The following is a 19,876-nucleotide window of genomic DNA, read 5'->3' as shown; positions in this document are numbered from 1 at the left end:
AATATCTTCTTGACGAGAAGTGAATCAGTATTTGAGGAATGGGAAAAGTCCAGTGATAAAGAAGGCATAAGGTTAGTGGGAATTCTTGAACTTGATAGTGGAAGCAGTGTGGAGACCCTTTAGGTGAGGATAAGATGAAAGAAAAACAATGTATGCTATAGCCCATTTAACCAAGCAGAAGTTGTAGATAATTGATGACTTCCTAAGTGTACAGGTAGCCCTGAATTTTCATAATTGAATGTGATACCCATAAGCTTATTTTTGTATGTTATATTTGGACATTCATCTGTCAGCTGTCAAATGTTTCAAACTAGTGTTCAGTGGCACTGCTTGTCAGTTAGCCAAAACAGATTCATTTCAGCAATGTAGCCCCTTTACCCTTTAAAAAAAAAAAAAAAAAAAAAAGGAAAATGACCTTTGAAGAACAGCTTTAAGCATGTAAGAAATATATTCTTATGGAAGCCAGTCTGACACTTTGCCTCAATTACTTTTTTACTGTTTTATGTATTGATTCCAGTTTACTATCTTATGGAATTTTTCTCCAAGCTAAAGAAATATGAAACTGTGGTGAAAGATTGGCAATTTCTCAGGAATCATTATTCTTAAGTTTAGGCACATTACCCACATGTATAGAACCAGAAGTAATTCAGGAAGTCTTTATGCTGAAGACCATTTTGTTCCATTTCCTAATACTATTTAATTAAGAGAGATTGGACTCTTCCCTAAACCATATTGATCCTTATTCTTAAACTCTGTTACTCAGACATGAGATATAAAATGTAAACACCATCTGTTATTTCTTTGGTAAAAATGATTTTAGACCAACTTACGGAAAAACATACTGAGTGAATGTGGATGAATTTGAAGTGCATACACATGTACATAGATGCCTACATTATGATTTCCTTTGTTTTATTTTATCAAGTCGGTGGAATGAATCATCTCCGAGAGAATGGCATAGTGCACCGTGATATCAAGCCAGGGAATATCATGCGTGTTATAGGGGAAGATGGACAGTCTGTGTACAAACTCACAGATTTTGGTGCAGCTAGAGAATTAGAAGATGATGAGCAGTTTGTTTCTCTGTATGGCACAGAAGAATATTTGGTAAGTCCTGTATCACTTACTTAAAGCTGAATATGTTGTAAATATGGGTGACTGGTCAACTATAAAATGTCACTAACGTTTATGACAAAAATTAAGCTTTTATTCTCATGTGTATGGTGTGTAATGAGGGAATTAGATATTGCCATCTAGCAATGCTGTTATTTTTCTTTTAAAGATTCTTTTAAGTTTTATAACACTCAAGTTCTTTAATGTTTCTAATGCTGTGGATCTATATTAAGAGAAAAAGCTATATATATGTTTCAGAAGCATGTAGCTAGTAAATGCTCCCTTTTTTGGATCACAGCAGTTAATATATATTACAGGTTTGTTATTTCATTATAATTCTGAAGCAGAAGATTCTATTCAGGGAGGTCGGTTATTGAAAGACAGAAAGGAACATTATTAGAAACACAAAAAATGAAATGCTTTTGAAAAGATCTACCTTGAAATGCTAGAAAGCTAGAAAAGCTCTGTGTTTCAAACTGTGTAGGTGTGTTTGTGTAAAGTTAGTAAGCATTTGAAACACTTAAGAAGGGGCGCCTGGGTGGCTCAGTGGGTTAAGTCTCTGCCTTCGGCTCGGGTCATGATCTCAGGGTCCTGGGATGGAGCCCTGCATCGGGCTCTCTGCTCGGCAGGGGGCCTGCTTCCCCTCTCTCTGCCTGGCTCTCTGCCTACTTGTGATCTCTCTCTGTGTCAAATAAATAAATAAAATCTTAAAAAAAAAAAAAAAAACAAGAAAATATACTTAAAAGTAAGTATATTTAATTTTTCAAGGAACCACCATACTGTTTTCCACAGTGGCTGTGCCAGTTTACATTCCCACCAACAGTGCCTGAAGATCCCCTTTTCTTTACATCCTTGCCAACACTTGTTATTTCTTGTCTTTTTATTGCTAGCCATCCTTACTGGTGTGAGGTGGTATCTCCTAGTTTTGATTTGCATTTCCCTGATAATGAGTGATGTTGAGCATCTTTCCCTGTTATCACTGGCCATCTGGATGTCTTCTTCAGAAAAATGTCTTTTCGGGGCGCCTGGGTGGCTCAGTGGGTTAAAGCCTCTGCCTTCAGCTCCGGTCATGATCCCAGGGTCCTGGGATCGAGCCCCACATCGGGCTCTCTGCTCAGCAGGGAGCCTTCTTCCTCCTCTATCTCTCTCTGCCTGCCTCTCTGCCTACTTGTGATCTCTGTGTGTCAAATAAATAAATAAAATCTTTGTAAAAAAAAAAATGTCTTTTCAGATCTTCTGCCCATTTGTTAATTAGCTGGTTTATGGTTTTTTGGTTAGGAGTTGTATGAGTTCTTCTTTTTTTCTTTTTAAGATTTTATTTTTAAGTAATCTCTAGACCCAACAAGCGGCTTGAACTAACACCCCAAGATCAAGAGTCGCAGACTCCACTGATTAAACCACTTAGGTGCCCCTCTATGAGTTCTTTATACGTCTTGGATATTAACCCCTTACCAGAGATATCATTTGCAAATATCTTCACCCATTTAGTAGGTTGCCTTTTTGTTTCATTGATGGTTTCCTTTGCTGTGCAAAAGCTTTTCATTTTGTTGTAGTCCCAGTAGTTTATTTTTGCTTTCATTTCCTTTGCCTGTGGTAGCTACACATATAGTGCTGAGCTTTGTGTAATGTATAGAATTTTGTTTGTTGGTTGGTTGGTTTTTTTAAAAGACTTTTTAAATTTAGAATTTTTTTTTTATATTTATTTATTTGACAGCGAGAGATCACAAGTGGACAGAGAGGCAGGCAGAGAGGGAAGAAGAAGCAGGCTCCCTGCTGAGCAGAGAGCCTGATGCGGGGCTCAATTCCAGGACCCTGAGACCATGACCTGAGCCGAAGGCAGCGGCTTAACCCACTGAGCCACCCAGGCGCCCCTAGAATTATTTTTTTTAAAGTAGGCTTCCCATCCAGTGTGGGGCTCAAACTCACAACCCTGAGATCAAGAGTTGCATGCTCTATCCACTGAGCCACCCAAGCGCCCCTGTAATTATTAATCACTGTGTTACATACCTGAAACCAATGTAACTTGTATGTCAACTATATTTCATTAACAAAAATTTAAAATAAGAAGTAAGTACATTTAACATGTAGTCAGGAAGTTTATAATAAAAAACTATCACTAATTGCCTCTGGCTCTGGACTTTATCTATAAAGACTTAAAGGGCACTGCAGTGGCTCAGTTGGTAGAGCATCTGACTCTTGATCTCGGCATGAATTTGAGTCCCAAGTTGGGTATAGGGATTACTTAAAAAAAAAAAAAGAAAGTATTGGATTCTGTGACTTCTTTCCAGTTGGATTCTGCTGTTGTAAACTTATACCATGAAGAATAAAGTATAGCTGCCCCATAGCTTTATTCAGATTATTCTAAGTCTAGCGTGAATGAGGGTGTCTTAAATTGTTCTGTTAAATAAATAAATAAATATTATTCTGTTAATAGTATATAACCCCAAATTAGTCTGTACTTATATTTTGATAATCTTTTAATAAGAATACCCCAAAATGGATTATATTCATCCAACAAATATGTATGGGGTGCCTACTGTGTGCCAGGCACTGTTGGAGGCCCTGGAGCTTCCATGGTGAACGAGATGCATGAGATTCCTGGGTTGGAGTTGGAGTTATAAGCAGAGGCTAGCCAGAACATATAGCCTAGTGGTTTCAACTCCGTATGATCACTCCCTTTTTATAATAAATGTTTTGCAATGTTCCCTTCAGTATCTTAAAATGAAATGCTTAGATATAATCAACCTGTATGCCTAGTTAAGAAAATGACCCAGTATCTTAATAATATTATATGGGAAAATAAAATCATATTTAATATGTGGAAGTTTAGGAACAGCTTAACTAGCAGACATTAAAGAATCTGATGCTTGCACCTGTGTGCATTACCACTTCCAGTGCAGGTACAGTGATCACTTGCGTGTTCTGTTAATGAGTCACACATCACAAGTGGTGGTGGTGTCACTGGCATGATTTTCCAAAGCAGTGAGTAACTCTTCATGGTTTCTAACTAAACAAAGTAGGTTGACATAGAGCTGCATTCTTGTAGCTACAAAAATACTTTGTGTACAAATATATTTTATGTTTATATATCAGATGGAATGATAGACTTCTCACCTATACAAGTTATCTGGCAGGACATTCAGAAGTCATGCTGTAGGGGCACCTGGCTGGCTCAGTCAGTAGAGGGTGGGACTCTTGATCTCAGGGTTGTGAGTTTGAGCCCCACATTGGACATATAGATGACAAAAGTCATGCTGGATATCAGAAGCTTATTTTTCAGAGCTGTTCCCTGTTAAGCAGGATGTCTTTCATCTCTGATCTCTGCCTACTCAGTAGCAGTAGCTCTTCCATTTACCGTGGAAAGCAAAACGAATAGCCGTTCCTTACCAGCCTTTATGAGGTTGACCACCCATTACCAACTATTACTCTTTCACATATCCTTCTAGGACCAGAGTTTAGCTTTTGCTTTTTAACAAACTTAAAATGGAAAGAACACACCATTAGCTTAACTGCAGTTCATGTTGTACTCCAGGCTGAAATTTTGCTCTGATCTATTTTCTGTTCCATATTATGCCCAGCCCTGTTTTCAAATACAGTATACCAGAAGTTATTAAAAGAGTTAAATAAGGGGCGCCTGGGTGGCTCAGTGGGTTAAGGCCTCTGCCTTCAGCTCAGGGCATGATCCCAGGGTCCTGGGATTGAGCCCCGCATCGGGCTCTCTGCTCAGCAGGGAGCCTGCTTCCTCCTCTCTCTGCCTGCTTCTCTGCCTACTTGTGACCTCTGTCTGTCCAATAAATAAGTAAAATCTTTAAAAAAAGAAAAGAGGGGGCACCTGGGTGGCTCAGTGGATTAAAGCCTCTGCCTTTGGCTCGGGTCATGATCCTATGGTCCTGGGATGGAGCCCCACATTGGGCTCTCTGCTCAGCGGGGAGCCTGCTTCCTCCTCTCTCTCTGCCTGCCTCTCTGCCTGCTTCTGATCTCTGTCTGTCAAATAAATAAATACAGTCTTTAAAAAAAGAAAGTTAAAGCCTGAAGCTCAGCAATCTAGAAATATTTATATATATTTATGTGTGTGCATATATATATATATATATATATATATGTGTGTGTGTGTGTGTGTATGTGTGTGGTTTTTTTAAGATTTTATTTATTTATTTGACAGAGATTACAAGCAGGCAGGCAGAAGGGGTGGGGAAGCAGGTTCCTTGCTGAGCTGAGAGCCCGATGTGGGGCTGAATCCCAGGACCCTGAGATCATGACCTGAGCTGAAGGCAGAGGCTTAACCCACTGAGCCACCCAGGTGCCCCACAGAAATATTTATATTTAAATGAAAAAATTTCTCATTTTGGAATTCCCAGGCCAGATGTTTAATCTCCCACCACCCTTTGTGAAAGTCCAAAGAAAATGTCAACATTCTTCTTCCACCATTTTTAATATGATGGATATTTTAATAATATAAACTGAGAGTTTTACAGTAGGTTTATTCTTATGTTCCTATTCCAAGTGTGGAAGGCCAGGCCCAGTAATACCAAACCCTCCAGAAACACAAGTCTTACTTTCAGGAGAGAGCCGGTGAACACAGATACATCTAACCACTCTGTATTAAGCCAGTATCATTCAGTCACTCTGCAGGGAATTTTACCAGTTAGGTAGTGTATTATTGCACCTTTTGAGAAGATTCCCCCTTTGTCTTCTTTTAGAATCACTGTATCTACTCCTCGTGTGCTAGAGGGTTATCAGGCATATCCAGGTACTCTGTTCACAGCCCCTTTATACACTAAGTACCATCTGTTGGGTCAAAGGTCTGGATAGCACTTCTAAGGACAGTAGTTTATGTGCTACACCATAAAACAGCAAAACCACTTGTACCCCATATGTCTGGTAGGCATAAGTTTGGACACTCAATTCAAACCCCTCATGCTTATCACCTCTTTTGATTTTGCATTAATATATTTCACAGGCACCTGGGTGGCTCTGTTGGTTAAGCAACTGCCTTCCACTCAGGTCATGATCAAGTCCCGCATCAGGCTCCCTGCTTGGCAGGAAGTATGCTTCTCACTCTGACCTCCCCTCTCATGCTCTCTCTCTCTCTCATTCTGTCTCAAATAAGTAAATAAAATCTTTTAAAAAAAAAGCATATTTCCCGAAAGAGTATCCCCCATCCCCATCTCCCACCCCTCCCATACACCACACACAAAATCCAGGGATTGTGACCCTTTAGGAATCAGATTCATAGATTGTGTTATTTAGAAACACCCTCCTAGTAGTGCCATTTGCATTGGTTCCCAGGCCCTTGGGCCACAGCCACGTATCACAGTATCATAAGGCATTTGTTTTGATTTGGATGATCAAATCTTTGGTCAACTCTGCTCTACTTTGGTCCATAATAATACACTCTTGTAGCTTTATCTTTCAAGAATCTTAAAGTTCTAATGCGTCATTTCTGTGAAGGCAAATGTCAAGAGGCAAAGCATGTATGACCCCTGGTTATACTCTGCAGGGCTTAATGTCAACCAGAATCTCTGTCTGGATCTGTAAGCTCCTAAGCCATGTCTTCTAAGATTTGTCTCTACTCCAGAACTCTCATATAGTGTTTCCTGGGCTTAAAGTCATGTGTTCAACATCAGACCAGCTACTTGTCTGGGTTGCTCCATCCCAATCAACCCAGTCAGGCTAGTCTGTGAAATAATTTTAGAAAATTTTATTTTTATCTCAGAGTCCACCTGACTTGCTCTGATGGACTGCATGTCAGGGACGAGGAAAAGGAATCAAGGCTGCCTGAAAGGTTTGGGGTATAAGCAACTGGGTAGATGGTGGTACTGCTTACTTAAGAAGGTAAAGATTAGAAGGAAATCAGTTTGAGAGTGAAGACCAAGAGTCTATTTTAGATATGTGAAGTTTGAGCTACTTTTTAGATTTTAGAGAAAACAGTAGAATATATGAATCTGGAGCTCAGGGCAGGAGATAGTTTTGGGAGTTAAAGTATTAGATAAGGGGTACCTGGGTGACTCAGTCGGTTAAGCATCTGCCTTCTGCTCAGGTCATGAGCCCGGGGTCCTGAGATAGAACCCCCATATTGGGCTCCATGCTCAGCAGGAGCCTGCTTCTCCTTGTGACTGCCACTCTACTCTGCCTATTTGTGCTGTCTCTCTCTCTCTCTCTAAAATAAATAAATAAAATCTTAGAGTATATAAATAATATTTAATGCCATAGGCCTAAATAGGAGATGAGGAAATAAGACAGTTATAAATGTCAACAGCTATTTTGAGAAGTTTTACTATGATGGGAAGCAGAGAATTGGGTCATATGTAGAAAGGGTGGTGGGGTCAGTTTAGGGCTTTTTTTTAAAAAAAAAAAAAGATCTTAGGGGCACCTGGGTGGCTCTTGATTTCAGCTAAGGTCATGATCTCAGGATCACAAGATCAAGTCATGCATCAGGCTCTGCGCTGGGTGTGGAGCCTGCTTAAGATTCTCTCCCCCACTCCTTCTACCGCCACCCCCTTCCAAAAAGAGAAGGAAAATGGGAGATTTTTTTTTTTTTTTAAAGATTTTTATTTATTTATTTGACAGAGAGAGAGATCACAAGTAGGCAGAGAGGCAGGCAGAGAGAGGGGGGAAGCAGGCTCCCCGCTGAGCAGAGAGCCCGATGCGGGGCTTGATCCCAGGACCCCGAGATCATGACCTGAGCCGAAGGCAGTGGCCCAACCCACTGAGCCACCCAGGCGCCCCGAAATGGGAGATCTTAAAGCATGTATGTAAGCTGAAAGGAATGATCCAGTAGGGGGAAATTGATACTTAAAAGGGTTAATTGCAGGAACTGATTTCTGGAATTGGTGAGTCTCAGTAAGGTAGGTTCCACAGCACAGATAGAAAAGTTAGTCCTTGACAGGAGCAGTTCCATCGTAACTGGAAAGTAGGCCTGGAGTCTGGACACAGATTCAGATAGGTTGGTATTTGATAAAAGGCATAGGGAGAATTGATCTCTGATTGCTTCCATTTCCTCGCTGAAGTATGAAGTGAGGTTTCAAAATTGAGAGTTAAAGAAGGGTAGTTTGGAGGCTTGAGGAGGGAAAAGAAAACATGAAATAGTCTTTTTAGATTGGGAAAGTGAAATTATAAGGAAAATATGGTAGAATTTGTAGGTGTTATTGATTACCCATTTGTGCGTAATGTATTACTATAGAACACAAGTTCGTTTCTTCATCCTTTTTTTAAAGCATCCTGATATGTATGAGAGAGCAGTCCTGAGAAAAGATCATCAGAAGAAGTATGGAGCAACGGTTGATCTTTGGAGCATTGGGGTAACATTTTACCATGCAGCTACTGGATCCCTGCCATTTAGACCATTTGAAGGGCCACGTAGGAATAAGGAAGTGATGTAAGTGGTTTCTCTGTCTAAAATTCAAAACAATTTTAAAAATGTATTTTTGTCTTTGTGTCATCATACTTTAGGCAGGCAGAATGAATATTGATTTTAGCCATCGTTTCTGATGTATTAATCTATTTTGTTTTGAATAAGAACACAGCTTTATAAAGTATATAGGCATAATTTTTCATATTGTGTTTAAGTATCTTATATACAAAGTGTAAATGGCATCAGCCTTTGGTCCATTATTAAAAATACCCTGCTTTCTGGAGTCTATTTCAGCACACTGTTTATTTCTCTTTGTGTACTACATATCAGTGTTTTTCATTTATATAACTGAAAAAAAAATAGTATTTCTATTAAAACCATTACCAGATCTAAAAGAAATAAAATTTTAAAAACGGGGCACCTGGGTGGCACAGTGGTTAAGCGTCTGCCTTTGGCTCAGGTCATGATCCCAGGGTCCTGAGATCGAGCCCTGCATCGGGCTCCCTCCTCGGTGGGATGTCTGCTTCTCCCTCTCCCACTCACCCTGCTTGTGTTCCCTCTCTAGCTGTGTTTCTCTCTGACAACTAAATAAATAAAATCTTTAAAAAAACAAAATTAAAGAAAATTTTTAAAAAGAAAGAAAAAAATTTTTACCCTGAACTGATCTGATTTTTTTTTTACCATTTCAGAAATAACATTTAATATACATATATAACATTTAATAAGTTTTTTTCTAGTGTGGTTTCGGTCAAAGACTGAAAGTATTTTACTAGTACATTATACCTTTATGTACTGTCATAATTAATGGGAAATAATTACTGTGTATAAAGTCACTGTTGTAAACCAAATAAAGGAGAAAAGAGAGAGATGCCTGGGTAGTGTCTTCCTTCTACTCAGGGGATTAAATGTCTGCCTCTGGCTCAGGTCATGATCCTGGGGTCCTGGGATTGAGCCCCACATCGGACTCCTTGCTCAGCGGGGAGCCTGCTTCTCCCTCTTCCTCTGCCCCTTTACCCCAATCTCCGCCCTCCGTGCTCTCTCTGCTTTCTCTCTTAAGCTCGCTCTCTCAAATAAATAAAATTTTAAAAAGCAAAAAGAAGGAAAGAGATGGAATTCTAGATGTGAATTTTTTTTTTAAGATCTTATTTATTTGACGGAGAGAGAGAAGCAAGCAGGGTGAGCAGCAAGCAAAGGGAGAGGGAGAAGCAGGCTCCCAATCCCAGGACCCCGAGATCATGACCTGAGCTGAAGGCAGATATGTAATGGACTGAGCCACCCAGGCACCCTTAGATGTAAAATTTTTTATAAACATCTGTACACCAATCATATATATTTTTATCATAAAAGAAATTAGTGAATGAGCCTGTGTCGTGAGAAATAGCTAGTCTATGTACACATAAAACTAAAAGGTTATAAATGTTGTTTAGAGCATGTTCTGGGATACTAACTCACTGACATCCCAGTGTGTCCAGTCATTCTTTAGATCTTAACATTTCTCTCAGACCTTTATATTTACCCCTGCATTTTGTAAGCAAACATGGCTTCAGTAATCACAACTATAAAAATATAATCTTTCATCTAATCTTACTTCAGGAAATCGAGAGAGAAGGATATTTTTCTGTTTGTTGATTTGAGGAGATAAAACCAGCTGATAAAATGACTTTTGCTAAAAGCTGGCTATCTAAATGTTTTCAGCAAGAACGGTCTGCATATTCATGGGAGGAAGACATCCATTACTGTACTGATGATTTTGGTATAACGTTATTTTGAGCCTGCTTTGTAGCAGTGCCCATTTTATAAAATCTCTTCATTAATGAAGGCTGAGAGTCAATTTGTGTTTTTCTCATTAAACGTAAATTGTGCCTAACAGTTTTGTCACACCTACACTTTAAAGCTTTTGCACATTTCTTGCTGCCCTAAAAATGGTTTAAATAAAAACATGATGCTCCCTAAGGAAGGAAACATGTGACTCATCAGCAGCTAGGAATACCTGATAATTTTGTCATCATGTGCACAGATATACCATTAGAAGAATTTCTTTTTTTTTTTTTTTTAAGATTTTATTTATTTATTTGACAGATCACAAGTAGGCAGAGAGGCAGGCAGAGAGAGGAGGAAGCAGGCTCCCTGCTGAGCAGAGAGCCCGATGAGGGGCTCAATCCCAGGACCCTGAGATCATGACCCGAGGTGAAGGCAGAGGTTTCAACCCACTGAGCCACCCAGGCGCCCCAGAAGAATTTATTTCTTTATATGCACAGCTTTTCATGAACACTGATAATGTTCCGAGGTGCTTGAAATAGTAATAAAGACTGTTTTACTATTGAAGGATGCTTTTGTTTCACATTATAGCAGTGTCGTTCCCTCAGCGTATCATTTACATTTTATTAGTGTATTTATATATGCGTCTTAGCAAAATTAGTAAAGCTTTTCCAAATATTTTAAGGGTTCTGCCATCATTCTCTTCACTTCTTCTTTTTTGCATTAATCTCACATATCTCTACTTATTCTTCCACAGTCAGATCTTTCTCATATGAATGCAACTTATTTTTCACATTAAATTCCTTCTGTGAAAAATATTTTAAGGCAAAATTCCTGCTGCCTCTCCTATAGAAGCAGCAAGTGGTCCAAATCAGTGGTACCTGGTGTCGTCTTCTTTTTTAGAGAATATATTGATACGCTCAGAGCACATTAAACAAACGAACAAAAAGTTATGCTAGAAAGGTGCCTGGGTGGCTCAGTCAATTGAGTGTCTGCCTTCGGCACAGGTCATGATCTCAGGGACCTGGGATCGAGCCCCACTTTGGGGCTCCCCTGCTCAGCGGGCTGTCTCTTCTCCCTCTGACCCTCCCCCATCTCGTGCTCTCTCTCTCTCTGTCAAATAAAAAAGTATTTTTTAAGAAATATGCTAGAAATAATGTCCATAAACTTATGTAAGACTGTTGTTTTATGTTTTGCATTTTCAACTGGAAGAAAGTATTTTTGAAAGCATGGGACCCTTCTTTCTCTCCCACTCTCAGGTTTTGTTTAGAAAAGTGCTGAAACCTGCCGGGCTGCTCTCATTGACTTCCCCCATCTTTATGGTATTCTTTTGCTTCCCCCTCCAGCTCTTTCTCTAGGCCATCTTTATTTTTATCACCTACCTCAAGGATCCAGTTAAATTTGGCTTTTAATTTTGGTACACACACCTATTCTTGTATGTGTTATATATTTTTTCAATTTGCAAAGAATCTTTGTGATACTGTGCTGTGTATAGTGTTGTCTTCTTTTAAAAGAAAAAAATGCTACTGTTCATTCTGCGGTAATTTCATAGTCCAGTTGACTGCCTTTGGATAATATGGGTAAAAGAGATTTTTATGGCCTAGAAACATTCTGTAACATAACTTTTTTTGTGTTTGCTCGATTTTTTCAGATGGAAAAATTAATATTTTTGTTGTGAACATCAAGATGCTTTTATGGCACTCTGAGATCCCAATGAAAATTAATTATGGCATATATAAAATAATCATACAACTACTATTCTACTTCAGTCAGTCAGATTCAAAGTATTTTGATTGTTTTATGGATCCTCTGAACATCAATCACAAAGTTTCGTCTAGTAGATAATTGTAGGTGCAACTGAGGAAATATTTTTGCAAAGCCCATTGATATGCTATGAAATAATGAACTACTTATTTTATTCTGCATTTATTCCTCCCAAGGTATAAAATAATTACTGGAAAGCCTTCTGGTGCAATATCTGGCGTACAGAAAGCAGAAAATGGACCAATCGACTGGAGTGGAGACATGCCTATTTCTTGTAGTCTTTCTCGGTCAGTATGGTGTATCCAGTTCTCTTTTGCACTTTGATGTTTGAGGTCTTTGTTGACTAAAATTGCAAATACTCAGTGTGGTTTGGTTTGGGCTTTTTTTTTAAGACGTTAGTATATTTTAGGTGTACTTTGAAGTGTGGTGTTTGTCTTTGTGGCAATGTAAAGATTTATAGATCTATATAAATAGATTTACCAGATCTCTTTTAGGATACAGGGCAAACATTTTTGATTTGCCAATCACTTGTCTTAGAATTCTGTCCAGTGTAGAGATTTCGCTTAGGATCTTGGTACATTTTGTACTGACCATTCATATGGACAGACCACAAATAGTGGTGCAGATGGTAATAACTAGAGTTCTAAAAAACAAATAGTCATGAAGTTTAGGGATGGCTCAGTCGGTTGGGCGGCTCCCTTCAGCTTGGGTCATGATCCCAGGGTCCTGGGATCGAGTCCCACATTGGGCTCCCTTCTCCGTGGAGAGCCTGTTTCTCCCTCTCCCACTGCCTGCTGCTCTGCCTACTTGTGCTTTCTCTCTGTCAAATAAATAAATAAAATCTTTAAAAAAAAAAAAAGTTTAGTATTTTCCTCATTTTTAAAAGTATTTATATTATTGAAAAGGTGAGAATTAATACTTTTCTACTACTTTTTTCACTGTTTCAAATGTTCAGGTGGGTCTTATTTAACTTAGTAAGCAGAACTCAAAAAAATTTTATTGTCAGACATGAATTCTGTTACCACAAAGAAAAATTTAAGGAGAAAGAAATTTAGAGAATAAATTATTTTAAGTTTTATCCTGGAAATAAACCCAAGACACTCATCAATATTTAGAATTTCTGATTACTGAATTGACTTCCATTTTTCCTGAGTCTGGCAGTTGTATAATCTACAAGTAACAGAGGTTATGATTTATTGGCTTAACATCCATTGTAATTTGTGGGTGTTTTTTGTATGATTTTCTACAAATAAATAAATTTAAATATTTAATATTTTAAATATTAGATATTACTCACTTAAACCATATATATCCAAAAAACCATATATATCATAAGCTAATAAAATATCATCTATTACTGTTTCATATTTTTGATGTCTGTGATACTCATTTAAACTAAGAGTTCTTCTGAAATCTTTTTGGGGGGCTTAAAAAAATTTTTTTTGAGTACACACAGTGCTATATTAGTTTCAGGTGTACAACATGGTATAAAATTTTAAAGTTTTTGAGAACCACTATTCTGACAATTTCATTTTTGTGTGTTTAAAGAAATTCTCCAAAATGAAATTGGGTCTTGCAACCAGAATTATCCAGAGAAATTCATTTGATTGGAGAGCAGAAGTTGAACGTTTTAATAGTGCTTTATGTTAAATTTTGTTTTAGAAAATACTCATTTTTGGAATTTCAGGCAAAATTGATAAAATGTGAAAGGGTCAGGAAGTGAGCATTGGCTAATCATTATATTTCTGAAATTCGGAATGAGTAATTTGACAATCTGAACTACAGATTGTATATTTCAGGATGCAGGTGTTACCTATCAGTCTTTAGCACACCAAGTTACAAATTCTTTTATAAAAATTGCTTAGGTACCAGAAAGTATATTATATAATCTTTTTTTAAAATAGTAAGTACTTTAAGTACTACAAATCAGCAATGAAAACAACTATGAAAAATAGAACAACTGTTAAAAAAAATAAATAGCAGTCATTATATATATTAGCCAAGACTGGGTAGCAATCGAGAAAGACCTGATTCAGCTGGTTTAAGTGAAAAAGGATGTAGATTGACTTTATAATTGAAAGTTCATATGTATATATGAACTCAAAGCCCAGCTGAATCCTTGGACTCAGACTGTGACATCAAGACTTGGTCTCTTCAAATCATTCACATCTCCTTTTCTCTGATTCGTCTTTACTCTAGGTCATGCTCTTTGCTGGCAGCCACAAGGTAGCTGCTGCCATTCCCAGACTCACATTCTCAAAGATTTGAAAGCACAGTAGGAAGAGAGACCGATAGCAAAGATCTCTGGTTCTCATTTAACTAACTTGCATGCTATCACCTGTCCACCTGTAATTGTAATTAAGCACACCAAGGAAGTATTCCAGTGTCTGTTACATAGTCAAGAATATGTTTTAGGGGCACCTGGGTGGCTCAGTTCAGCGCCCGACTCTGGATTTCACATCAGGTCTTGATCTCAGGGTTGTGAGTTCACACCCCACATTGGGCCCCATGCTGGGCATGGAGCCTGCATTTAAAAATACATATATATGTATATATATATACATATATATATATAACTATTTGAAATTCCATAATTGAGAGTCTTTTTGAATGTATTGTATAATTTAGTGAAAGCATGAGAAAAAATAAGTCTTGACTGTTGATTAACAGACCTGTACCCCTGAAGCAAATAATAACATTATATGTTAATTAAAAAAAATCTTTACATTCTTTTTTTTTATTTTTTAAAAATTTAAGCTTATTAGTCAAAGATTATCTCTAGTTGAATTGGCACTTATTGCTCTCTAGATGATTATATCAATTTTACTTCCTAAAGAAATATACTACCAAAAAAAGTATACTACAAAAGTATATAAATTCAACATTAAAAATTAGATATTGGAGAAACATATTAGAAGAATATTAAAGACCTTGAAATTAAGCCATTATCTTATCCTCATCACCTACTGGTTCTAATCCACTGATCTTGTATTGATGGCCATGGATGTATAACGTTGGAGTGTTTGGAAAAGTGAGAAAACTTGGGAAGGAGCAAATAAAATAATCAGTAAAAGATAAGTTAACATTAAATATACCCTAACCTCTGATTCATTGACAAGTAATTTTAAACCAAGGCTACCTGACTTTCTGAAAAGTTGGCAGATTTTTTAAAATTTTAGATCAGGGGCGCCTAAGTGGTTTAGTCAGTTAAGTGTCTGCCTTTCACTCACGTCATGATCCCTGAGTCCCAGGATCAAGCCCCACATCAGGCTCCCTGCTCAGTGGGGAGCCTGCTTCTCCCTCTCCCTCTGCCTCTCACCCTGCTTATGCTGTCTCTCTCTCTCTCTCTTTCTCTCTCTCTCTCTCTCTCAAATAAATCTTAAAAAAAATTTTAGATCAATCTTAAGCAATAACAGTTACTTTGATTTGTTGGTAAATATTAATATTTTTGTATCGAGAGAAAATGCAACATTCACTTTTCAAGTAACTTTTTCAATACTATTTTAGGGGTCTTCAGGTTCTACTTACCCCTGTTCTTGCAAACATCCTGGAGGCAGATCAGGAAAAGTGCTGGGGTTTTGACCAGTTTTTTGCAGAAACTAGTGATATACTTCATCGAATGATAATTCATGTTTTTTCACTGCAACAAATGACAGCTCATAAGATTTATATTCATAGCTATAATACGTAAGTATCTCTTTATGTTTTCATCCTATATCATAATGTTGTGTTTTATAATTATCTTTCTAAATTAGTAGAGGAAATGGAAAAGATGTCTCAGTTTCTCCAAAGGCACCCCCTTCCCACTTAGGAAATTAAGTCTGCATGCTTAGTAAATTCTTTTTCACTTATTTTTAGAGTGAAAGGATTAATTTTCTACTTTTATAAAATTTGTACTCAACTTGGTTTCTTCTTAAACTGCAGGTTTTACAAGACTGTTTTTGTTTCTATGCCTTCTCTCTTACATAATCACATAACCACAGATAACATCTACCAGTAAATGGGCTGGGTTAAGAGTGCTGCCCTGTCAGGGTTGCCTAGCTGGCTCAGTCAGAGGAGCCTGTGACTCTTGATCTCCAGTTCCTGATTTCAAACCCCATATTAGGCAAAGAACCTACTTTTTTTTTTTTAAAAAGAAAAAAAAAAAGAACAAAAAAATTTAAGAGTATTACCCTGCCACTTAAGAAAGATTAAAGCATATGTCTTAAATATAGTCAATGTTTTATTATTTACATATGTGGCATAAACCCCGTATTAGGTGTTGGAGAAATAAGTATTTGTTTTACCTTAAAAAAACACACATTATGCCTATATTATTTTTAAAAATCTACCAATTTGATAGAACTGCATATAACTAAATACACACACACTTATATGTAAAACTAGGGAAATCTGAAATCATAGGTGGACTATATAAGAAGCAATATCCTGGTTATAATATTACACTGTAATATATGCAAGATGTTACCATTGGGGGAAACTGGGCAAAGGGTATACAGTATCAATGGGTATTTTTCCTTAGAACTGCATGAATCAGGGCGCCTGGGTGGCTCAGTCGTTAAGCAGCTACCTTCGGCTCAGGTCATAATCCCAAGGTCCTAGGATTGAGCCCCGCATCGGGCTCTCTGCTCAGTGGGAACCCTGCTTCTCCCTCTCCCACTCCCCCTGCTTGTGTTCTCTCTCTACTGTGTTTCTGTCTCTCTGTGTTTCTGTCTCTCTCTGTGTGTCAGATAAAATCTTAAAAAAAAAAAAAACTGTGTGAATCTACAGTGATCTCAAATGTTTTTTAAAATGAAGGGGAGCGGTTCCTGGGTGGCTCAGTGGGTTAGGGCCTCTGCCTTCGGCTCAGGTCATGATCCCAGGGTTCTGGGATCGAGCCCCGCATCGGGCTCTCTGCTCAGCAGGGAGCCTGCTTCCTCCTCTTTCTCCGCCTACTTCTCTGCCTGCTTGTGATCTCTGTCTGTCAAATAAATAAATAAATAAATAATTTTTAAAAAATAAATAAATAAAATGAGGGGGGTGCCTGGGTGGCTCAGTGGATTGAAGCCTCTGCCTTCGGCTCTGGTCATGATCCCGGGGTGCTGGGATCGAGCCCTACATCGGCTCTCTGCTCAGCAGGGTGCCTGCTTCCCTCTCTCTCTGCCTGCCTCTCTGCCTACTTGTGATCTCTGTCTGTCAAATAAATAAAATCTTTTATTAAAAAAATAAATAAAATGAAGGGGAAAAAGCATTACACCCATTCTGTGTACCTCAGTGTCTGTTTTGACAAGATTCAAACAGCAGTTTTTTTTGTTTGTTTGTTTTTAAAGATTTTTATTTATTTATTTGACAGAAGTAGGCAGAGAGGCAGGCAGACAGAGAGAGGAGGAAGCAGGCTCCCCACTGAGGAGAGAGCCCGATGCGGGGCTCGATCCCAGAACCCTGGGATCATGACCTGAGCCGAAGGCAGAGGCTTTAACCCACTGAGCCACCCAGGTGCCCCCAAACAGCAGTTTTGATGTCTCATAAAACTCAAAAAGAGACGTTTACTGGCAATTAATTTATCAAGGAGTAAAATCAATTAGATAAAATAATATTTTAGATTTTAATATGTAACATGTATAATATAAACATTAAATATCACATCAATATAATAAAATATTAATATAACAGGTAGGTGTGTATTATTCATCTTTGTTTTGGTATGTAATAGCATGAATAAATGTGTATCATAGGGGCACCTAGGTGGTTCAGTCAGTTAAGCAGCCGACTCTTGATTTTGGCTCAGGTCATGATGATCTCAGGTCCCTGGGATTGAGCCCAGAGTCCCCAAGTCTGGCTCTTAGCACAGCAGGGAGTCTGCTTGTCCCTTTCTCTCTGCTCCTCCCCTGACTCGTGCTCTCTCTCTCTCAAATAAATAAGTAAAATCTTTTTAAAAAGATTTAAAGATAGATCATAGGTGCTGGCCATTATTTCATTTTCAGAATACATTTGAACATAAAAAAGCCCACCCAAGCCTGAGACAAATCACAGCATTGCTGATGAAATGTTTCTTTGATTGCATAGGTCTGTTCAGGGAGAATCTGCCTTTTTCCCCAAAATATCATTTTGAAAAAAATCTGGTTTTATTCATTCATTTAACATATTCTAACAATCATATCTCAGAGACTGTTCTCAGCTGTTAAAGGGATTAAATCTTCCACAGTTCTGTGAGGTGGGTGATACTGCTCATGTTTTATAGATGAGGAAACTTAGCACAAAGTAGTTAAGTAACTTAAGGTAATTCAGCAAGTAAGTAGAACTGGAATTTGAACCCATGTAGTCTAGTGCTCCAAAGTGATCTGCCGTGTTGGCTCCCCATTAGTAAACATTAAGAATCCTGTATCTTACACATATCCAACATGGTTATTCAGACATAAAAGTATTTTGGAATTGATAGCTGTCTAGACACGTTATGTGGAATTTTCAGTTTAATAGACATCATAGTACCCACATCAACAAAGCAGTGTTTCTATAGACTGCCCATGATCTGAAGTATCACGTAGAAATGAATGTTGTTATACTCAGCACAAAAAAAAAAAAAAGATTTTAAAACTTCTTACTCCACCCCAATTATGTTGTCCTTTTGAATTTTTCTCACACAGTGCTACTGTATTTCATGAACTGGTGTATAAACAAACCAAAATTATTTCTTCAAATCAAGAACTTATATATGAGGGACGACGTTTAGTCATCGAACCTGGAAGACTAGTACAGCATTTCCCTAAAACGACGGAAGAAAATCCCATCTTTGTAGTAAGTCGGGAACCTCTGAATACCATAGGATTGATATATGAGAAAAGTAAGTGGAGATTTTCTTAGTGATCCTGCTAGCCATTAAAAAAAAAAAAATCTGTAGAAATAATTGGCATCTTCATAAAGCTTGATGATGATAGTAATGTAGAACTTTCATAAATACTAGTATTTTATAAATTAGTTGAATGAGACTCATAATAAAATTGAAGAGCCTTTGTAGACTACAGAATTTGACCTTCAATATTGTTTCAAAAAATGGTAAAATAGGGGCACCTGGGCAGCTCAGTGGGTTAAGTCTCTGCCTTTGACTCAGGTCATGATCTCAGGGTCCTGGGATCGAGCCCCACATCAGGCTCTCTGCTTAACAGGGAGCCTGCTTCCCTCTCTCTCTGTCAAATAAATAAAATCTTAAAAAAAAAAAAAAAATGGTAAGAGGGGCGCCTGGGTGGCTCAGTGGGTTAAAGCCTCTGTTTTTGGCTCAGGTCATGATCCCAGGGTCCTGGGATCGAGCCCCACATCGGGCTCTCTACTCAGCAGGGAGCCTGCTTCCCTCCCTCTCTCTCTGCCTATCTCTGTGCCTACTTGTGATCTCTGTCTGTCAAATAAATAAATTAAATCTTAAAAAAAAAATGGTAAAATAGTTTGCCATGTATGTTTTACTGTAGCTTTCTGCTTTTAGTATTTTACTAACACTCAAAATAACCTTTTGTATCATAAATATGAGCAAATGTTTATTGTGTCCAGTGTGACTAGGACACTTTGCTAGGCTTTGGAGTCTAAGAAAAATTAGATCTACATTTTGAGATCTTAAATTATTAATCTTACCGGTGTGGGAGGGGTTTACCCAGATTTTTATTTTTTTGTTGTTTTTAAAGATTTTAAAGCCCCCAGATTTTTACTTTTCTGTTTAGGTCTTTGGGATTTGATTTAGATTTAAAAAGAAGTATTGAGCTTATTGTGTAGAAATACATTTGAGAAAAAACTGAACTCGGGGCGCCTGGGTGGCTCAGTGGGTTAAAGCCTCTGCCTTCGGCTCAGATCATGGTCTCAGGGTCCTGGGATCAAGCCCCGAATCGGGCTCTCTGCTTGGTGGGGAGCCTGCTTCCCCCTCTA

General features: G+C 38.1%; 1 protein-coding gene across 2 annotated transcripts in view; it reads left to right on the top strand.

Annotated features, from left to right (window-relative positions):
• Positions 1–19,876, top strand: part of TBK1 (TANK binding kinase 1) — a 47,312-nt gene that overhangs the window by 15,928 nt on the left and 11,508 nt on the right. For both annotated transcript variants that reach the window (XM_032854909.1, XM_032854910.1), the window contains 5 exons: positions 926–1,107; positions 8,331–8,491; positions 12,166–12,276; positions 15,497–15,676; positions 18,613–18,809. In XM_032854909.1, coding sequence (XP_032710800.1) covers positions 926–1,107; positions 8,331–8,491; positions 12,166–12,276; positions 15,497–15,676; positions 18,613–18,809 — 831 coding nt within the window. The remainder of the gene's footprint in view (positions 1–925; positions 1,108–8,330; positions 8,492–12,165; positions 12,277–15,496; positions 15,677–18,612; positions 18,810–19,876) is intronic.

This window comes from Lontra canadensis, unplaced genomic scaffold, assembly GCF_010015895.1.
Source record: "Lontra canadensis isolate GAN:19392208 unplaced genomic scaffold, GSC_riverotter_1.0 scaffold9, whole genome shotgun sequence".
In the NCBI taxonomy this organism is placed as follows: domain Eukaryota; kingdom Metazoa; phylum Chordata; class Mammalia; order Carnivora; family Mustelidae; genus Lontra; species Lontra canadensis.
Note: the sequence above shows the minus strand (reverse complement) of the source record. Positions and strands in the feature narration are given on the sequence as shown.